The sequence below is a fragment of the Oncorhynchus keta genome, unplaced genomic scaffold (assembly GCF_023373465.1).
Source record: "Oncorhynchus keta strain PuntledgeMale-10-30-2019 unplaced genomic scaffold, Oket_V2 Un_contig_541_pilon_pilon, whole genome shotgun sequence".
NCBI classification, from domain to species: domain Eukaryota; kingdom Metazoa; phylum Chordata; class Actinopteri; order Salmoniformes; family Salmonidae; genus Oncorhynchus; species Oncorhynchus keta.
Window position 1 is genome coordinate 149839 of NW_026288280.1, and position 22662 is coordinate 172500.

The 22662-nt window shown below is 48.5% G+C and overlaps 1 protein-coding gene across 1 annotated transcript in view; it reads left to right on the top strand.

Moving 5' to 3' along the window:
• The first annotated feature begins 831 nt into the window (after positions 1 to 831).
• The window catches only part of LOC127925323 (ferroxidase HEPHL1-like), a 92149-nt gene continuing 70318 nt past the window's right edge, over positions 832 to 22662 (top strand). Inside the window, 1 exon segment of the mRNA XM_052510169.1 lies at positions 832 to 1231. Coding sequence (XP_052366129.1) covers positions 1059 to 1231 — 173 coding nt within the window. The 5' untranslated portion in view covers positions 832 to 1058.

Consider the following 22662-nt stretch of genomic DNA (forward strand, 5'->3'; position numbering starts at 1 on the left):
CCTGCCTCCAGCTGTTTGCTTAGAAATTCTAGGGACAGTTAGGAGGCCTGCGTCTGGTGACCGTAGCGTACGTGTAGGTATGTACGGCAGGACCAAATCAGAGAGATAGGTAGGAGCAAGCCCATGTAATGCTTTGTAGGTTAGCAGTAAATCCTTGAATCAGGAAGCCAGTGTAGGGAGGCTAGCACTGGAGTAATATGATCACATTTGTTGGTTCTAGTCAGGATTCTAGCAGCCGTATTTAGCACTAACTGAAGTTTATTTAGTGCTTTATCTGGGTAGCCGGAGAGTAGAGCATTGCAGTAGTCTAGTTTAGAAGGGACAAAAGCACGGATACATTTTTCTGCATCGTTTTTAGACTAGTTTATGTTTTTTGTTCAACGTTACGAAGATGGAAAAAGGCTGTCCTTGAAACAGTGTTGATATGTTCGTCAAAAGAGAGATCAGGGTCCAGAGTAACGCCGAGGTCCTTCACAGTTTTATTTGAGACGACTGTACAACCATCAAGATTAATTGTCAGATTCAACAGAGGATCTCTTTGTTTCTTTGGACACTAGAACTACAGTAGAATCTCTGTTTTGTCCGAGTTTAAAAGTAAAACATTTTCCGCGATCCACTTCCTCATGTTTGACGTGGTTAGATTATCGATTTCAACTGTTTAGTGGTGGTAAAATAAATAATACATAATAATCAATAATACACAACGTAAACTTCTGTTGTATGTACCAAACCTAACATATCATAGTAAATTCAGTGTCCCGGATTTAATTACTATGTTACGTCTAATCGATGAGACCAGACTGGCCGCCAAGGTCCCGTAGCCTATCAGACAGAGAGGGCTCCGGCGCCAGAGTCACACACACTCAGCTGAATAGCGGGACTGTTCTCTTTCCCAAGCGGAGCCTCATATCTGTGTCTGTGTTTCCCGGCTCTCCGCTCATGTGGACGTTTCCTCTCTGTCTCTCCCTCTCGAAACACTTGATCCAGCAATCCCAACCGCGCACACCACTAGACCACACCAAAAGCCCCGCTCAACTAACGGGACAGAAGCAGTAGCGATGGTCGGCTTTAGGACACTGTTCCCGGGACTGCTGCTGCTGCTCGCTGGGCTGCCGGGGGGAGAAGCACGGGGACGGGAGAGGGTGTATTACGTGGGAATCAAAGAGATCAACTGGGACTACGCTCCGACTGGCATGAACCTCATCAACGGGAAACAAATAGCGGACGATGAGTGAGTTCAGGTTTGACATGCTGTGTTGTCTGTTTACCTTTTTGTTGTGTTATTTGTTTACCTCTTATGGTGTGAAGATCTCCTACATTCATGAACACGAATACAGGGTGAAGAAAGTTCATTGATATTTTCACGTCACCATAACACATGCAGAGTTTGACCAATGTTTTGCAGTGTTCATACTAAAAGCGAACATCTAGTTTCATCTCCTTGAACTGCTTTTGTTGTGGGGTGCGGTGACGTCGACCGGCTAGTCGCGTGAGGGATTGATAAGGGCCTCTCATTTCTTTCTGCTAATGATGGCAAATATTTTAAAAGACAGATTGTAACTGAAATGTCGCCTCTTGTCTCAGCAAAATGTCTGTAATGTTTATCTAATATATATATATATATATATGTGTCGGTGCCCCCGAAACCAATTAAACATGTTATTTATTACAACGTTAAAATGAAGTGCTCGGTAAAACCAACAACTCATGGCAACTGATCTGTCACCAACGTGAAGGAGAGAAAACATGAACGTTGCTGGAGCATTGAAACACATCATCCTGAGACGTTTTAAAACATCACATGTGTGTTGTAACAGCACTTAATCACCTTGCCAGGAACTGGGAGCACAACAGGAAATGGTTGCTTTGACTTGTTTAGTGTAGATGAACATTCCTTCTCTTTAAGTGGTGTTTCCTCTACAGCCTCTAAACACTGATGGTGTTTCCTCTATAGCCTCTAAACACTATGATGGTGTTTCCTCTACAGCCTCTAAACACTGATGGTGTTTCCTCTATAGCCTCTAAACACTATGATGGTGTTTCCTCTACAGCCTCTAAACACTATGATGGTGTTTCCTCTACAGCCTCTAAACACTATGATGGTGTTTCCTCTATAGCCTCTAAACACTATGATGGTGTTTCCTCTACAGCCTCTAAACACTATGATGGTGTTTCCTCTACAGCCTCTAAACACTATGATGGTGTTACCTCTCTCTACAGCCTCTAAACACTATGATGGTGTTTCCCTCTCTACAGCCTCTAAACACTATGATGGTGTTTCCTCTACAGCCTCTAAACACTGATGGTGTTCCTCTACAGCCTCTAAACACTATGATGGTGTTTCCTCTACAGCCTCTAAACACTATGGTGGTGTTTCCTCTACAGCCTCTAAACACTGATGGTGTTACCTCTACAGCCTCTAAACACTATGATGGTGTTTCTCTCTACAGCCTCTAAACACTATGATGGTGTTTCCTCTCTCTACAGCCTCTAAACACTATGATGCTGTTTCCTCTACAGCCTCTAAACACTGATGGTGTTTCATCTACAGCCTCTAAACACTGATGGTGTTTCCTCTACAGCCTCTAAACACTATGATGGTGTTTCCCCTCTCTACAGCCTCTAAACACTATGATGGTGTTTTCCTCTACAGCCTCTAAACACTATGATGGTGTTTCCTCCTCTACAGCCTCTAAACACTATGATGGTGTTTCCCTCTACAGCCTCTAAACACTATGATGGTGTTTCCCCCTCTACAGCCTCTAAACACTATGATGGTGTTTCCTCTACAGCCTCTAAACACTATGATGGTGTTACCTCTCTCTACAGCCTCTAAACACTATGATGGTGTTTCCTCTACAGCCTCTAAACACTATGATGGTGTTACCTCTCTCTACAGCCTCTAAACACTATGATGGTGTTTTTCTCTCTACAGCCTCTAAACACTATGATGGTGTTTCCTCTACAGCCTCTAAACACTGATGGTGTTTCCTCTACAGCCTCTAAACACTATGGTGGTGTTACCTCTCTCTACAGCCTCTAAACACTATGGTGGTGTTTCCTCTACAGCCTCTAAACACTGATGGTGTTTCCTCTACAGCCTCTAAACACTATGGTGGTGTTACCTCTCTCTACAGCCTCTAAACACTATGATGGTGTTTCCTCTCTCTACAGCCTCTAAACACTATGATGCTGTTTCCTCTACAGCCTCTAAACACTGATGGTGTTACATCTACAGCCTCTAAACACTATGATGGTGTTTTCCTCTACAGCCTCTAAACACTATGGTGGTGTTTCCTTCCTCTACAGCCTCTAAACACTATGATGGTGTTTTCCTCTACAGCCTCTAAACACTATGATGGTGTTTCCTCTACAGCCTCTAAACACTGATGGTGTTACCTCTACAGCCTCTAAACACTATGATGGTGTTTCCCCCTCTACAGCCTCTAAACACTATGGTGGTGTTTCCTCTCTCTACAGCCTCTAAACACTATGATGGTGTTTCCTCTCTACAGCCTCTAAACACTATGATGGTGTTTCCTCCTCTACAGCCTCTAAACACTATGATGGTGTTTCCTCTCTCTACAGTCTCTAAACACTATGATGGTGTTACCTCCCTCTACAACCTCTAAACACTATGATGGTGTTACCTCTCTCTACAGCCTCTAAACACTACGATGGTGTTACCTCTACAGCCTCTAAACACTATGGTGGTGTTTCCTCTACAGCCTCTAAACACTATGATGGTGTTTCCTCTCTCTACAGCCTCTAAACACTATGGTGGTGTTTCCTCTCTCTACAGCCTCTAAACACTATGATGGTGTTACCTCTCTACAGCCTCTAAACACTATGATGGTGTTTCCTCTACAGCCTCTAAACACTATGATGGTGTTTCCTCTACAGCCTCTAAACACTATGATGGTGTTTCCTCTACAGCCTCTAAACACTATGATGGTGTTTCCTCTACAGCCTCTAAACACTATGATGGTGTTTCCTCTCCCAACACTATGATGGTGTTTCCTCTCTCTACAGCCTCTAAACACTATGATGGTGTTTCCTCTCTCTACAGCCTCTAAACACTATGATGGTGTTTCCTCTCTACAGCCTCTAAACACTATGATGGTGTTTCCCTCTACAGCCTCTAAACACTATGATGGTGTTTCTCTCTACAACCTCTAAACACTATGATGGTGTTTCCTCTACAGCCTCTAAACACTATGATGGTGTTTCCTCTACAGCCTCTAAACACTGATGGTGTTACCTCTACAGCCTCTAAACACTATGATGGTGTTTCCTCTCTCTACAGCCTCTAAACACTATGGTGGTGTTTCCTCTCTCTACAGCCTCTAAACACTATGATGGTGTTTCCTCTCTCTACAGCCTCTAAACACTATGATGGTGTTTCCTCTCTCTACAGCCTCTAAACACTATGATGGTGTTTCTCTCTACAGCCTCTAAACACTATGATGGTGTTTCCTCCCTCTACAGCCTCTAAACACTATGATGGTGTTTCCTCTCTACAGCCTCTAAACACTATGATGGTGTTTCCTCTACAGCCTCTAAACACTATGATGGTGTTTCCTCTACAGCCTCTAAACACTGATGGTGTTACCTCTACAGCCTCTAAACACTATGGTGGTGTTTTCTCTCTACAGCCTCTAAACACTATGATGGTGTTTCCTCTCTCTACAGCCTCTAAACACTATGGTGGTGTTTCTCTCTCTACAGCCTCTAAACACTATGATGGTGTTTCCTCTCTCTATAGCCTCTAAACACTATGATGGTGTTACCTCTCTCTACAGCCTCTAAACACTATGATGGTGTTACCTCTCTCTACAGCCTCTAAACACTATGATGGTGTTTCCTCTACAGCCTCTAAACACTATGATGGTGTTTCCTCTACAGCCTCTAAACACTATGATGGTGTTTCCTCTACAGCCTCTAAACACTATGGTGGTGTTTCCTCTACAGCCTCTAAACACTATGATGGTGTTACCTCTCTCTACAGCCTCTAAACACTATGATGGTGTTTCCTCTACAGCCTCTAAACACTATGATGGTGTGTTTCCTCTCTCTACAGCCTCCAAACACTATGATGGTGTTTCCTCTACAGCCTCTAAACACTGATGGTGTTTCCTCTCTACAGCCTCTAAACACTATGATGGTGTTTCCTCTACAGCCTCTAAACACTATGATGGTGGTGTTTCCTCTCTCTACAGCCTCCAAACACTATGATGGTGTTTCCTCTACAGCCTCTAAACACTGATGGTGTTTCCTCTCTCTACAGCCTCTAAACACTATGATGGTGTTACCTCTCTCTACAGCCTCTAAACACTATGATGGTGTTTCCTCTACAGCCTCTAAACACTATGATGGTGTTTCCTCTACAGCCTCTAAACACTATGATGGTGTTTCCTCTACAGCCTCTAAACACTATGATGGTGTTTCCTCTCTCTACAGCCTCTAAACACTATGATGGTGTTTCCTCTATAGCCTCTAAACACTATGATGGTGTTTCCTCTACAGCCTCTAAACACTATGATGGTGTTTCCTCTCTACAGCCTCTAAACACTATGATGGTGTTACCTCTCTCTACAGCCTCTAAACACTATGATGGTGTTTCCTCTCTACAGCCTCTAAACACTATGATGGTGTTTCCTCTACAGCCTCTAAACACTATGATGGTGTTTCCTCTACAGCCTCTAAACACTATGATGGTGTTTCCTCTACAGCCTCTAAACACTATGATGGTGTTTCCTCTACAGCCTCTAAACACTATGATGGTGTTACCTCTCTCTACAGCCTCTAAACACTATGATGGTGTTTCCTCTACAGCCTCTAAACACTATGATGGTGTTTCCTCTACAGCCTCTAAACACTATGATGGTGTTTCCTCTACAGCCTCTAAACACTATGATGGTGTTTCCTCTCTCTACAGCCTCTAAACACTATGATGGTGTTTCCTCTACAGCCTCTAAACACTATGATGGTGTGTTTCCTCTCTCTACAGCCTCCAAACACTATGATGGTGTTTCCTCTACAGCCTCTAAACACTGATGGTGTTTCCTCTCTCTACAGCCTCTAAACACTATGATGGTGTTACCTCTCTCTACAGCCTCTAAACACTATGATGGTGTTTCCTCTACAGCCTCTAAACACTATGATGGTGTTTCCTCTACAGCCTCTAAACACTATGATGGTGTTTCCTCTACAGCCTCTAAACACTATGATGGTGTTTCCTCTCTACAGCCTCTAAACACTATGATGGTGTTTCCTCTATAGCCTCTAAACACTATGATGGTGTTTCCTCTACAGCCTCTAAACACTATGATGGTGTTTCCTCTACAGCCTCTAAACACTATGATGGTGTTTCCTCTACAGCCTCTAAACACTATGATGGTGTTTCCTCTACAGCCTCTAAACACTATGATGGTGTTTCCTCTACAGCCTCTAAACACTATGATGGTGTTTCTCTCTACAGCCTCTAAACACTATGATGGTGTTTCCTCTACAGCCTCTAAACACTATGATGGTGTTTCCTCTACAGCCTCTAAACACTATGATGGTGTTTCCTCTCTACAGCCTCTAAACACTATGATGGTGTTTCCTCTACAGCCTCTAAACACTATGATGGTGTTTCCTCTACAGCCTCTAAACACTATGATGGTGTTACCTCTCTCTACAGCCTCTAAACACTATGATGGTGTTTCCTCTACAGCCTCTAAACACTATGATGGTGTTTCCTCTCTCTACAGCCTCTAAACACTATGATGGTGTTACCTCTCTCTACAGCCTCTAAACACTATGATGGTGTTACCTCTCTCTACAGCCTCTAAACACTATGATGGTGTTTCCTCTACAGCCTCTAAACACTATGATGGTGTTTCCTCTCTACAGCCTCTAAACACTATGATGGTGTTTCCTCTACAGCCTCTAAACACTATGATGGTGTTTCCTCTACAGCCTCTAAACACTATGGTGGTGTTTCCTCTCTCTACAGCCTCTAAACACTATGATGGTGTTTCCTCTACAGCCTCTAAACACTATGATGGTGTTTCCTCTACAGCCTCTAAACACTATGATGGTGTTTCCTCTACAGCCTCTAAACACTATGATGGTGTTTCCTCTACAGCCTCTAAACACTATGATGGTGTTTCCTCTACAGCCTCTAAACACTATGATGGTGTTTCCTCTCTCTACAGTCTCTAAACACTATGATGGTGTTACCTCTCTCTACAGCCTCTAAACACTATGATGGTGTTTCCTCTACAGCCTCTAAACACTATGGTGGTGTTTCCTCTACAGCCTCTAAACACTATGATGGTGTTTCCTCTCTACAGCCTCTAAACACTATGATGGTGTTTCTCCTCTACAGCCTCTCAACACTATGATGGTGTTTCTCCTCTACAGCCTCTCAACACTATGATGGTGTTTCCTCTACAGCCTCTAAACACAGAAACCTTTTGGTTTCCATGTAGAATCCCCAAAAGGTTTCTACTTGGGGTTCTTCCAATGGGGATCATTTTTACATTTATTACCTTTATTTAAAGGCAAGTCAGTTAATGACAGACGAGGAACAGTGGGTTAACTGCCTGTTCAGGGGCAGAACAACAGATTTGTACCTTGTCAGCTCAGGGGTTTGAACTCGCAACCTTCCGGTTACTAGTCCAACGCTCTGACCACTAGGCTACCTGCTGGTTACTAGTCCAACGCTCTGACCACTAGGCTACCTGCTGGTTACTAGTCCAACGCTCTAACCACTAGGCTACGCAGTGGTTACTAGTCCAACGCTCTAACCACCACTAGGCTACGCTGCCGCCCCTGATAGTTGAACAACCCTGTTAGGTTCTAGATAGCACTTTTTGTTTTCTAAGAGTGTACTGTAAAACGTATTGCAGAGGATAAAGATGGATATTGAAAACATTGTTCATTACGTCTATGTGTTTCCATAGTCACCGATTAGAGTTCATCTGCAACATATTCTTACATTTAAAACAAATCTACATCACCATTTTTCACACATCCTCATAATTCATAATTCACCCACAGACATTACGGATGTGTAATGCTTACAGACATGTCTATTCATCTATTAACACGGACATTACATGCATAGAAGTACTGGGAGTATATGAAAGGACCCTTGTTTTATTTGACTAATGATTAATACAATTGTGTGATGGGGTAGATCCTCATCAACGACCTCCGAGCACAGGACGTGATCTGGAGCGCAGTGGCCCTCTTGAGGAGTGGTGTGATGGGTCAGATCTGGAGAGTAGTGGTGTGATGGGTCAGATCTGGAGAGTAGTGGTGTGATGGGTCAGATCTGGAGAGTAGTGGTGTGATGGGTCAGATCTGGAGAGTAGTGGTGTGATGGGTCAGATCTGGAACATAGTGGTGTGATGGGTCAGATCTGGAGAGTAGTGATGGGTCAGATCTGGAGAGTAGTGGTGTGATGGGTCAGATCTGGAGAGTAGTGGTGTGATGGGTCAGATCTGGAGAGTAGTGGTGTGATGGGTCAGATCTGGAGAGATCTGGAGAGTAGTGGTGTGATGGGTCAGATCTGGAGAGTAGTGGTGTGATGGGTCAGATCTGGAGAGTAGTGGTGTGATGGGTCAGATCTGGAACAGATCTAGTGGTGTGATGGGTCAGATCTGGGAGTAGTGGTGTGATGGGTCAGATCTGGAGAGTAGTGGTGTGATGGGTCAGATCTGGAAGTAGTGGTGTGATGGGTCAGATCTGGAGAGTAGTGGTGTGATGGGTCAGATCTGGAGAGTAGTGGTGTGATGGGTCAGATCTGGAGAGTAGTGGTGTGATGGGTCAGATCTGGTGAGTAGTGTGTGTCAGATCTGGGTGATGGGTCAGATCTGGAACAGTAGTGGTGTGATGGGTCAGATCTGGAAGTAGTGGTGTGATGGGTCAGATCTGGAGAAGTGGTGTGATGGGTCAGATCTGGAGAGTAGTGGTGTGATGGGTCAGATCTGGAACATAGTGGTGTGATGGGTCAGATCTGGAGAGTAGTGGTGTGATGGGTCAGATCTGGAGAGTAGTGGTGTGATGGGTCAGATCTGGAGAGTAGTGGTGTGATGGGTCAGATCTGGAGAGTAGTGGTGTGATGGGTCAGATCTGGAACATAGTGGTGTGATGGGTCAGATCTGGAGAGTAGTGGTGTGATGGGTCAGATCTGGAGAGTAGTGGTGTGATGGGTCAGATCTGGAGAGTAGTGGTGTGATGGGTCAGATCTGGAGAGTAGTGGTGTGATGGGTCAGATCTGGAACATAGTGGTGTGATGGGTCAGATCTGGAGAGTAGTGGTGTGATGGGTCAGATCTGGAGAGTAGTGGTGTGATGGGTCAGATCTGGAGAGTAGTGGTGTGATGGGTCAGATCTGGAAAGTAGTGGTGTGATGGGTCAGATCTGGAGAGTAGTGGTGTGATGGGTCAGATCTGGAGTAGTGGTGTGATGGGTAGTGGTGATCTGGAGTAGTGTGGTCAGATCTGGTCAGAGTAGTGGTGTGATGGGTCAGATCTGGAGAGTAGTGGTGTGATGGGTCAGATCTGGAGAGTAGTGGTGTGATGGGTCAGATCTGGAGAGTAGTGGTGTGATGGGTCAGATCTGGAGAGTAGTGGTGTGATGGGTCAGATCTGGAGAGTAGTGGTGTGATGGGTCAGATCTGGAGAGTAGTGGTGTGATGGGTCAGATCTGGAGAGTAGTGGTGTGATGGGTCAGATCTGGAACATAGTGGTGTGATGGGTCAGATCTGGAGAGTAGTGGTGTGATGGGTCAGATCTGGAACATAGTGGTGTGATGGGTCAGATCTGGAGAGTAGTGGTGTGATGGGTCAGATCTGGAGAGTAGTGGTGTGATGGGTCAGATCTGGAGAGTAGTGGTGTGATGGGTCAGATCTGGAGAGTAGTGGTGTGATGGGTCAGATCTGGAGAGTAGTGGTGTGATGGGTCAGATCTGGAGAGTAGTGGTGTGATGGGTCAGATCTGGAACATAGTGGTGTGATGGGTCAGATCTGGAGAGTAGTGGTGTGATGGGTCAGATCTGGAACATAGTGGTGTGATGGGTCAGATCTGGAGAGTAGTGGTGTGATGGGTCAGATCTGGAGAGTAGTGGTGTGATGGGTCAGATCTGGAGAGTAGTGGTGTGATGGGTCAGATCTGGAGAGTAGTGGTGTGATGGGTCAGATCTGGAGAGTAGTGGTGTGATGGGTCAGATCTGGAGAGTAGTGGTGTGATGGGTCAGATCTGGAGAGTAGTGGTGTGATGGGTCAGATCTGGAGAGTAGTGGTGTGATGGGTCAGATCTGGAGAGTAGTGGTGTGATGGGTCAGATCTGGAGAGTAGTGGTGTGATGGGTCAGATCTGGAGAGTAGTGGTGTGATGGGTCAGATCTGGAGAGTAGTGGTGTGATGGGTCAGATCTGGAGAGTAGTGGTGTGATGGGTCAGATCTGGAGAGTAGTGGTGTGATGGGTCAGATCTGGAGAGTAGTGGTGTGATGGGTCAGATCTGGTGAGTAGTGGTGTGATGGGTCAGATCTGGAGAGTAGTGGTGTGATGGGTCAGATCTGGAATCTGGAGAGTAGTGGTGTGATGGGTCAGATCTGGAGAGTAGTGGTGTGATGGGTCAGATCTGGAACATAGTGGTGTGATGGGTCAGATCTGGAGAGTAGTGGTGTGATGGGTCAGATCTGGAGAGTAGTGGTGTGATGGGTCAGATCTGGAGAGTAGTGGTGTGATGGGTCAGATCTGGAGAGTAGTGGTGTGATGGGTCAGATCTGGAGAGTAGTGGTGTGATGGGTCAGATCTGGAGAGTAGTGGTGTGATGGGTCAGATCTGGAGAGTAGTGGTGTGATGGGTCAGATCTGGAGAGTAGTGGTGTGATGGGTCAGATCTGGAGAGTAGTGGTGTGATGGGTCAGATCTGGAGAGTAGTGGTGTGATGGGTCAGATCTGGAGAGTAGTGGTGTGATGGGTCAGATCTGGAGAGTAGTGGTGTGATGGGTCAGATCTGGAGAGTAGTGGTGTGATGGGTCAGATCTGGAGAGTAGTGGTGTGATGGGTCAGATCTGGAGAGTAGTGGTGTGATGGGTCAGATCTGGAGAGTAGTGGTGTGATGGGTCAGATCTGGAGAGTAGTGGTGTGATGGGTCAGATCTGGAGAGTAGTGGTGTGATGGGTCAGATCTGGAGAGTAGTGGTGTGATGGGTCAGATCTGGAACATAGTGGTGTGATGGGTCAGATCTGGAGAGTAGTGGTGTGATGGGTCAGATCTGGAGAGTAGTGGTGTGATGGGTCAGATCTGGAGAGTAGTGGTGTGATGGGTCAGATCTGGAGAGTAGTGGTGTGATGGGTCAGATCTGGAGAGTAGTGGTGTGATGGGTCAGATCTGGAGAGTAGTGGTGTGATGGGTCAGATCTGGAGATGGGTAGTGGTGTGATGGGTCAGATCTGGAGAGTAGTGGTGTGATGGGTCAGATCTGGAGAGTAGTGGTGTGATGGGTCAGATCTGGAGAGTAGTGGTGTGATGGGTCAGATCTGGAGAGTAGTGGTGTGATGGGTCAGATCTGGAGAGTAGTGGTGTGATGGGTCAGATCTGGAGTAGTAGTGATGGGTCAGATCTGGAGAGTAGTGGTGTGATGGGTCAGATCTGGAGAGTAGTGGTGTGATGGGTCAGATCTGGAGAGTAGTGGTGTGATGGGTCAGATCTGGAGAGTAGTGGTGTGATGGGTCAGATCTGGAGAGTAGTGGTGTGATGGGTCAGATCTGGAGAGTAGTGGTGTGATGGGTCAGATCTGGAGAGTAGTGGTGTGATGGGTCAGATCTGGAGAGTAGTGGTGTGATGGGTCAGATCTGGAGAGTAGTGGTGTGATGGGTCAGATCTGGAGAGTAGTGGTGTGATGGGTCAGATCTGGAGAGTAGTGGTGTGATGGGTCAGATCTGGAGAGTAGTGGTGTGATGGGTCAGATCTGGAGAGTAGTGGTGTGGTGGGTCAGATCTGGAGAGTAGTGGTGTGATGGGTCAGATCTGGAGAGTAGTGGTGTGATGGGTCAGATCTGGAGAGTAGTGGTGTGATGGGTCAGATCTGGAGAGTAGTGGTGTGATGGGTCAGATCTGGAGAGTAGTGGTGTGATGGGTCAGATCTGGAGAGTAGTGGTGTGATGGGTCAGATCTGGAGAGTAGTGGTGTGATGGGTCAGATCTGGAGAGTAGTGGTGTGATGGGTCAGATCTGGAGAGTAGTGGTGTGATGGGTCAGATCTGGAGAGATCTGGAGAGTAGTGGTGTGATGGGTCAGATCTGGAGAGTAGTGGTGTGATGGGTCAGATCTGGAGAGTAGTGGTGTGATGGGTCAGATCTGGAACATAGTGGTGTGATGGGTCAGATCTGGAGAGTAGTGGTGTGATGGGTCAGATCTGGAGAGTAGTGGTGTGATGGGTCAGATCTGGAGAGTAGTGGTGTGATGGGTCAGATCTGGAGAGTAGTGGTGTGATGGGTCAGATCTGGAGAGTAGTGGTGTGATGGGTCAGATCTGGAGAGTAGTGGTGTGATGGGTCAGATCTGGAGAGTAGTGGTGTGATGGGTCAGATCTGGAGAGTAGTGGTGTGATGGGTCAGATCTGGAGAGTAGTGGTGTGATGGGTCAGATCTGGAGAGTAGTGGTGTGATGGGTCAGATCTGGAGAGTAGTGGTGTGATGGGTCAGATCTGGAGAGTAGTGGTGTGATGGGTCAGATCTGGAGAGTAGTGGTGTGATGGGTCAGATCTGGAGAGTAGTGGTGTGATGGGTCAGATCTGGAACATAGTGGTGTGATGGGTCAGATCTGGAACATAGTGGTGTGATGGGTCAGATCTGGAGAGTAGTGGTGTGATGGGTCAGATCTGGAGAGTAGTGGTGTGATGGGTCAGATCTGGAACATAGTGGTGTGATGGGTCAGATCTGGAGAGTAGTGGTGTGATGGGTCAGATCTGGAGAGTAGTGGTGTGATGGGTCAGATCTGGAGAGTAGTGGTGTGATGGGTCAGATCTGGAGAGTAGTGGTGTGATGGGTCAGATCTGGAGAGTAGTGGTGTGATGGGTCAGATCTGGAGAGTAGTGGTGTGATGGGTCAGATCTGGAGAGTAGTGGTGTGATGGGTCAGATCTGGAGAGTAGTGGTGTGATGGGTCAGATCTGGAGAGTAGTGGTGTGATGGGTCAGATCTGGAGAGTAGTGGTGTGATGGGTCAGATCTGGAACATAGTGGTGTGATGGGTCAGATCTGGAGTGGTGTGAGTAGTGGTGTGATGGGTCAGATCTGGAGAGTAGTGGTGTGATGGGTCAGATCTGGAAGTAGTGGTGTGATGGGTCAGATCTGGAGAGTAGTGGTGTGATGGGTCAGATCTGGAGAGTAGTGGTGTGATGGGTCAGATCTGGAGAGTAGTGGTGTGATGGGTCAGATCTGGAGAGTAGTGGTGTGATGGGTCAGATCTGGAGAGTAGTGGTGTGATGGGTCAGATCTGGAGAGTAGTGGTGTGATGGGTCAGATCTGGAGAGTAGTGGTGTGATGGGTCAGATCTGGAGAGTAGTGGTGTGATGGGTCAGATCTGGAGATGGGTAGTGGTGTGATGGGTCAGATCTGGAGAGTAGTGGTGTGATGGGTCAGATCTGGAGAGTAGTGGTGTGATGGGTCAGATCTGGAGAGTAGTGGTGTGATGGGTCAGATCTGGAGAGTAGTGGTGTGATGGGTCAGATCTGGAGAGTAGTGGTGTGATGGGTCAGATCTGGAGAGTAGTGGTGTGATGGGTCAGATCTGGAGAGTAGTGGTGTGATGGGTCAGATCTGGAACGTAGTGGTGTGATGGGTCAGATCTGGAGAGTAGTGGTGTGATGGGTCAGATCTGGAGAGTAGTGGTGTGATGGGTCAGATCTGGAGAGTAGTGGTGTGATGGGTCAGATCTGGAGAGTAGTGGTGTGATGGGTCAGATCTGGAGAGTAGTGGTGTGATGGGTCAGATCTGGAGAGTAGTGGTGTGATGGGTCAGATCTGGAGAGTAGTGGTGTGATGGGTCAGATCTGAGAGTAGTGGTGTGATGGGTCAGATCTGGAGAGTAGTGGTGTGATGGGTCAGATCTGGAGAGTAGTGGTGTGATGGGTCAGATCTGGAGAGTAGTGGTGTGATGGGTCAGGTCTGGAGAGTAGTGGTGTGATGGGTCAGATCTGGAGAGTAGTGGTGTGATGGGTCAGATCTGGAGAGTAGTGGTGTGATGGGTCAGGTCTGGAGAGTAGTGGTGTGATGGGTCAGATCTGGAGAGTAGTGGTGTGATGGGTCAGATCTGAGAGTAGTGGTGTGATGGGTCAGATCTGGAGAGTAGTGGTGTGATGGGTCAGATCTGGAGAGTAGTGGTGTGATGGGTCAGATCTGGAGAGTAGTGGTGTGATGGGTCAGATCTGGAAGTAGTGGTGTGATGGGTCAGATCTGGAGAGTAGTGGTGTGATGGGTCAGATCTGGAGAGTAGTGGTGTGATGGGTCAGATCTGGAGAGTAGTGGTGTGATGGGTCAGATCTGGAGAGTAGTGGTGTGATGGGTCAGATCTGAGAGTAGAGATGGGTCAGATCTGGAGAGTAGTGGTGTGATGGGTCAGATCTGGAGAGTAGTGGTGTGATGGGTCAGATCTGGAGAGTAGTGGTGTGATGGGTCAGATCTGGAGATGGGTAGTGGTGTGATGGGTCAGATCTGGAGAGTAGTGGTGTGATGGGTCAGATCTGGAGAGTAGTGATGGGGTGTGATGGGTCAGATCTGGAGAGTAGTGGTGTGATGGGTCAGATCTGGAGAGTAGTGGTGTGATGGGTCAGATCTGGAGAGTAGTGGTGTGATGGGTCAGATCTGGAACATAGTGGTGTGATGGGTCAGATCTGGAACATAGTGGTGTGATGGGTCAGATCTGGAGAGTAGTGGTGTGATGGGTCAGATCTGGAGAGTAGTGGTGTGATGGGTCAGATCTGGAGAGTAGTGGTGTGATGGGTCAGATCTGGAGAGTAGTGGTGTGATGGGTCAGATCTGGAGAGTAGTGGTGTGATGGGTCAGATCTGGAGAGTAGTGGTGTGATGGGTCAGATCTGGAGAGTAGTGGTGTGATGGGTCAGATCTGGAGAGTAGTGGTGTGATGGGTCAGATCTGGAGAGTAGTGGTGTGATGGGTCAGATCTGGAGAGTAGTGGTGTGATGGGTCAGATCTGGAGAGTAGTGGTGTGATGGGTCAGATCTGGAGAGTAGTGGTGTGATGGGTCAGATCTGGAGAGTAGTGGTGTGATGGGTCAGATCTGGAGAGTGTGAGTGGTGATCTGATGGGTCAGATCTGGAACATAGTGGTGGTGATCTGATGGGTCAGATCTGGAGAGTAGTGGTGTGATGGGTCAGATCTGGAGAGTAGTGGTGTGATGGGTCAGATCTGGAACATAGTGGTGTGATGGGTCAGATCTGTGATGGGTCAGATCTGGAGAGTAGTGGTGTGATGGGTCAGATCTGGAGAGTAGTGGTGTGATGGGTCAGATCTGGAGAGTAGTGGTGTGATGGGTCAGATCTGGAGAGTAGTGGATGGGTGATGGGTGATGGGTCAGATCTGGAGAGTAGTGGTGTGATGGGTCAGATCTGGAGAGTAGTGGTGTGATGGGTCAGATCTGGAGAGTAGTGGTGTGATGGGTCAGATCTGGAGAGTAGTGGTGTGATGGGTCAGATCTGGAGAGTAGTGGTGTGATGGGTCAGATCTGGAGAGTAGTGGTGTGATGGGTCAGATCTGGAGAGTAGTGGTGTGATGGGTCAGATCTGGAACATAGTGGTGTGATGGATCAGATCTGGAGAGTAGTGGTGTGATGGGTCAGATCTGGAGAGTAGTGGTGTGATGGGTCAGATCTGGAACATAGTGGTGTGATGGGTCAGATCTGGAGAGTAGTGGTGTGATGGGTCAGATCTGGAGAGTAGTGGTGTGATGGGTCAGATCTGGAGAGTAGTGGTGTGATGGGTCAGATCTGGAACATAGTGGTGTGATGGGTCAGATCTGGAGAGTAGTGGTGTGATGGGTCAGATCTGGAGAGTAGTGGTGTGATGGGTCAGATCTGGAGAGTAGTGGTGTGATGGGTCAGATCTGGAGATACAGTAGTGGTGTGATGGGTCAGATCTAGATCTAGTGGTGTGATGGGTCAGATCTGGAGTGGTGTGATGGGTAGTGGGTGTGATGGGTCAGATCTGGAGAGTAGTGGTGTGATGGGTCAGATCTGGAGAGTAGTGGTGTGATGGGTCAGATCTGGAGAGTAGTGGTGTGATGGGTCAGATCTGGAGAGTAGTGGTGTGATGGGTCAGATCTGGAGAGTAGTGGTGTGATGGGTCAGATCTGGAAGATGGGTCAGTGAGTAGTGATGGGTCAGATCTGGAGAGTAGTGGTGTGATGGGTCAGATCTGGAGAGTAGTGGTGTGATGGGTCAGATCTGGAGAGTAGTGGTGTGATGGGTCAGATCTGGAGAGTAGTGGTGTGATGGGTCAGATCTGGAGAGTAGTGGTGTGATGGGTCAGATCTGGAGAGTAGTGGTGTGATGGGTCAGATCTGGAGAGTAGTGGTGTGATGGGTCAGATCTGGAGTAGTAGTGGTGTGATGGGTCAGATCTGGAGAGTAGTGGTGAGAGTAGTGGTGTGATGGGTCAGATCTGGAGAGTAGTGGTGTGATGGGTCAGATCTGGAGAGGAGTGGTGTGATGGGTCAGATCTGGAGAGTAGTGGTGTGATGGGTCAGATCTGGAGAGTAGTGGTGTGATGGGTCAGATCTGGAGAGTAGTGGAGAGTAGTGGTGTGATGGGTCAGATCTGGAGAGTAGTGGTGTGATGGGTCAGATCTGGTCAGATCTGGAGAGTAGTGGTGTGATGGGTCAGATCTGGAGAGTAGTGGTGTGATGGGTCAGATCTGGAGAGTAGTGGTGTGATGGGTCAGATCTGGAGAGTAGTGGTGTGATGGGTCAGATCTGGAGAGTAGTGGTGTGATGGGTCAGATCTGGAGAGTAGTGGTGTGATGGGTCAGATCTGGAGAGTAGTGGTGTGATGGGTCAGTGGTCTGGGTCAGAGTAGTGGTGTGATGGGTCAGATCTGGAGAGTAGTGGTGTGATGGGTCAGATCTGGAGAGTAGTGGTGTGATGGGTCTGGATCAGATCTGGAGATGGGTCAGTGGTGTGATGGGTCAGATCTGGAGAGTAGTGGTGTGATGGGTCAGATCTGGAGAGTAGTGGTGTGATGGGTCAGATCTGGAGAGTAGTGGTGTGATGGGTCAGATCTGGAGAGTAGTGGTGTGATGGGTCAGATCTGGAGAGTAGTGGTGTGATGGGTCAGATCTGGAGAGTAGTGGTGTGATGGGTCAGATCTGATGGGTCAGATCTGGAGAGTAGTGGTGTGATGGGTCAGATCTGGAGAGTAGTGGTGTGATGGGTCAGATCTGGAGAGTAGTGGTGTGATGGGTCAGATCTGGAGAGTAGTGGTGTGATGGGTCAGATCTGGAGAGTAGTGGTGTGATGGGTCAGATCTGGAGAGTAGTGGTGTGATGGGTCAGATCTGGAGAGTAGTGGTGTGATGGGTCAGATCTGGAGAGATAGTAGTGGTGTGATGGGTCAGATCTGGAGAGTAGTGGTGTGATGGGTCAGATCTGGAGAGTAGTGGTGTGATGGGTCAGATCTGGAGAGTAGTGGTGTGATGGGTCAGATCTGGAGAGTAGTGGTGTGATGGGTCAGATCTGGAGAGTAGTGGTGTGATGGGTCAGATCTGGAGAGTAGTGGTGTGATGGGTCAGATCTGGAGAGTAGTGGTGTGATGGGTCAGATCTGGAGAGTAGTGGTGTGATGGGTCAGAGAGTAGTGGTGTGATGGGATCAGTGGTGTGATCAGATCTGGAGATGGGTAGTGGTGTGATGGGTCAGATCTGGAGAGTAGTGGTGTGATGGGTCAGATCTGGAGAGTAGTGTGATGGGTCAGATCTGGAGAGTAGTGGTGTGATGGGTCAGATCTGGAGAGTAGTGGTGTGATGGGTCAGATCTGGAGAGTAGTGGTGTGATGGGTCAGATCTGGAGAGTAGTGGTGTGATGGGTCAGATCTGGAGAGTAGTGGTGTGATGGGTCAGATCTGGAGAGTAGTGGTGTGATGGGTCAGATCTGGAGAGTAGTGGTGTGATGGGTCAGATCTGGAGAGTAGTGGTGTGATGGGTCAGATCTGGAGAGTAGTGGTGTGATGGGTCAGATCTGGAGAGTAGTGGTGTGATGGGTCAGATCTGGAGAGTAGTGGTGTGATGGGTCAGATCTGGAGAGTAGTGGTGTGATGGGTCAGATCTGGAGAGTAGTGGTGTGATGGGTCAGATCTGGAGAGTAGTGGGTCAGATCTGGAGAGTAGTGGTGTGATGGGTCAGATCTGGAGAGTAGTGGTGATGGGTGATGGGTCAGATCTGGAGAGTAGTGGTGTGATGGGTCAGATCTGGAGAGTAGTGGTGTGATGGGTCAGATCTGGAGAGTAGTGGTGTGATGGGTCAGATCTGGAGAGTAGTGGTGTGATGGGTCAGATCTGGAGAGTAGTGGTGTGATGGGTCAGATCTGGAGAGTAGTGGTGTGATGGGTCAGATCTGGAGAGTAGTGGTGTGATGGGTCAGATCTGGAGAGTAGTGGTGTGATGGGGTCTGGAGAGTAGTGGTGTGATGGGTCAGATCTGGAGAGTAGTGGTGTGATGGGTCAGATCTGGAGAGTAGTGGTGTGATGGGTCAGATCTGGAGGGTAGTGGTGTGATGGGTCAGATCTGGAGAGTAGTGGTGTGATGGGTCAGATCTGGAGAGTAGTGGTGTGATGGGTCAGATCTGGAGGGTAGTGGTGTGATGGGTCAGATCTGGAGAGTAGTGGTGTGATGGGTCAGATCTGGAGAGTAGTGGTGTGATGGGTCAGATCTGGAGAGTAGTGGTGTGATGGGTCAGATCTGGAGAGTAGTGGTGTCAGCGCGATGGACGGAAAACTCTCGCTGACTGAATGGATGGTGAAAGTATATCTTGAGAGAGGAATGATTCCGTCAAACAGAGTATGTTACAGTCCCTGATGTCTCTCTGAAAGGAGATCCTCGCCCTGAGCTCATCTACTTCATTGTCCAGAGACTGAACATTAGTGAGTAATATACTTGGAAGCGATGGAAGTCCACTCCGGATATCTGTCAGGGGTTGTTTTGTGTTTTGGAGCAGAATTTGGAATAAGTTTAATTGCCCTGGGAGGTACAAACGAAGGATCCCATTCGGGAAAGTTGTATTCCTGGTCTTAATGCTGGCAAGTTACCACCTCGTGATATCCAAAAGTTCTTTCAGGCTGTATGTTATAAAAAATATAAAAAAAATGTAATAAATAACACACAAAAACCAAAATCCTGAAAGGTTGTTTAGGAGCTTGAAGCAGAGCTGCCATATCTATCTTACTATGTGTTTGTCCCCCTGTGTGCTGAGGGTGTCAGGTTCTGGTATTAAGGTCACCACAGACTAGTACAGCTCTCTGTAACCTAGAGGGCTAACAGTGGGTCTGTCTCCTCTATACCACCCACCTGTATGTGGTCCTTCTGTGGCTCAGTTGGTAGAGCATGGCGCTTGTAACGCCAGGGTAGTGGGTTGATTCCCGGGACCACCCATACGTAGAATGTATGCACACATGACTGTAAGTCGCTTTGGATAAAAGCGTCAGCTAAATGGCATATATTATTATATTATTATTATATATTGGTAGTGTGGTGGATGGGACTACCAGCTCTCTGTAACCTAGAGGGCTAACAGTGGGTCTGTCTCCTCTATGCCACCCACCTGGTAGTGTGGTGGATGGGACTACCAGCTCTCTGTAACCTAGAGGGCTAACAGTGGGTCTGTCTCCTCTATACCACCCACCTGGTAGTGTGGTGGATGGGACTACCAGCTCTCTGTAACCTCGAGGGCTAACAGTGGGTCTGTCTCCTCTATGCCACCCACCTGGTAGTGTGGTGGATGGGACTACCAGCTCTCTGTAACCTAGAGGGCTAACAGTGGGTCTGTCTCCTCTATGCCACCCACCTGGTAGTGTGGTGGATGGGACTACCAGCTCTCTGTAACCTAGAGGGCTAACAGTGGGTCTATCTCTCTATACCACCCACCTGGTAGTGTGGTGGATGGGACTACCAGCTCTCTGTAACCTAGAGGGCTAACAGTGGGTCTATCTCCTCTATACCACCCACCTGGTAGTGTGGTGGATGGGACTACCAGCTCTCTGTAACCTAGAGGGCTAACAGTGAGTCTGTCTCCTCTATACCACCCACCTGGTAGTGTGGTGGATGGGACTACCAGCTCTCTGTAACCTAGAGGGCTAACAGTGAGTCTGTCTCCTCTATACCACCTACCTGGTAGTGTGGTGGATGGGACTACCAGCTCTCTGTAACCTAGAGGACAACCAGTGGGTCCGTCTCCTCTATACCACCCACCTGGTAGTGTGGTGGATGGGACTACCAGCTCTCTGTAACCTAGAGGTCAACCAGTGGGTCCATCTCCTCTATACCACCCACCTGGTAGTGTGGTGGATGGGACTACCAGCTCTCTGTAACCTAGAGGGCTAACAGGGAGTCTGTCTCCTCTATACCACCCACCTGGTAGTGTGGTGGATGGGACTACCAGCTCTCTGTAACCTAGAGGGCTAACAGTGAGTCTGTCTCCTCTATACCACCCACCTGGTAGTGTGGTGGATGGGACTACCAGCTCTCTGTAACCTAGAGGACAACCAGTGGGTCCGTCTCCTCTATACCACCCACCTGGTAGTGTGGTGGATGGGACTACCAGCTCTCTATAACCTAGAGGTCAACCAGTGGGTCCATCTCCTCTATACCACCCACCTGGTAGTGTGGTGGATGGGACTACCAGCTCTCTGTAACCTAGAGGGCTAACAGTGGGTCTGTCTCCTCTATGCCACCCACCTGGTAGTGTGGTGGATGGGACTACCAGCTCTCTGTAACCTAGAGGGCTAACAGTGGGTCCATCTCCTCTATACCACCCACCTGGTAGTGTGGTGGATGGGACTACCAGCTCTCTGTAACCTAGAGGGCTAACAGTGGGTCTGTCTCCTCTATGCCACCCACCTGGTAGTGTGGTGGATGGGACTACCAGCTCTCTGTAACCTCGAGGGCTAACAGTGGGTCTGTCTCCTCTATGCCACCCACCTGGTAGTGTGGTGGATGGGACTACCAGCTCTCTGTAACCTAGAGGGCTAACAGTGGGTCTGTCTCCTCTATGCCACCCACCTGGTAGTGTGGTGGATGGGACTACCAGCTCTCTGTAACCTAGAGGGCAACCAGTGGGTCCGTCTCCTCTATACCACCCACCTGGTAGTGTGGTGGATGGGACTACCAGCTCTCTGTAACCTAGAGGGCTAACAGTGGGTCTATCTCCTCTATACCACCCACCTGGTAGTGTGGTGGATGGGACTACCAGCTCTCTGTAACCTAGAGGGCTAACAGTGGGTCTATCTCCTCTATACCACCCACCTGGTAGTGTGGTGGATGGGACTACCAGCTCTCTGTAACCTAGAGGGCTAACAGTGGGTCTATCTCCCTATACCAACCACCTGGTAGTGTGGTGGATGGGACTACCAGCTCTCTGTAACCTAGAGGGCTAACAGTGGGTCTGTCTCCTCTATGCCACCCACCTGGTAGTGTGGTGGATGGGACTACCAGCTCTCTGTAACCTCGAGGGCTAACAGTGGGTCCATCTCCTCTATACCACCCACCTGGTAGTGTGGTGGATGGGACTACCAGCTCTCTGTAACCTAGAGGGCTAACAGTGGGTCCATCTCCTCTATACCACCCACCTGGTAGTGTGGTGGATGGGACTACCAGCTCTCTGTAACCTCGAGGGCTAACAGTGGGTCCATCTCCTCTATACCACCCACCTGGTAGTGTGGTGGATGGGACTACCAGCTCTCTGTAACCTCGAGGGCTAACAGTGGGTCCATCTCCTCTATACCACCCACCTGGTAGTGTGGTGGATGGGACTACCAGCTCTCTGTAACCTAGAGGACAACCAGTGGGTCCGTCTCCTCTATACCATGTTTCTTGTAGGATGACAATGTTTATATTTCTGATTTCTTTGATTGAAGTCTAGGTTCCTCCTCTTTAGGCCAAAGGCAGATGACCTCAGGTCTTGTATATTCCAGGATGAGATATTAAAAGCTTTGTGTTCCATAGTGCCTAGTGTTGTTTTTGTTTGGTTTAGGGCCGGACAATTACAGTAGGTGTGAGCAGAGCATGTTGAGCATCTGATACATACATCTTAGGTTGTAGGATGAGGCTTGGGCGGGTGTATTAGTGGGGGTTGGGCCTGTTGCAGGATGGGGCTTGGGGGGGTGTATTAGTGGGGGCTGGGCCTGTTGCAGGATGGGGCTTGAGGGGGTGTAATATTGGGGGTTGGGCCTGTTACAGGATGGGGCTTGAGGGGGTGTAATAGTGGGGGTTGGGCCTGTTGCAGGATGGGGCTTGAGGGGGTGTAATAGTAGGGGTTGGGCCTGTTGCTTGCAGGTCTGGAAATGGTGTCCGTGTCTCACTTTCTCCCTCCCTCCCTCCCTCGCTCTCTCTCTCTCTTGCTTTCTCCCTTTCTCTCTCTCTCTTTCTCTCTTTCTCTCTTTCTCTCTTTCTC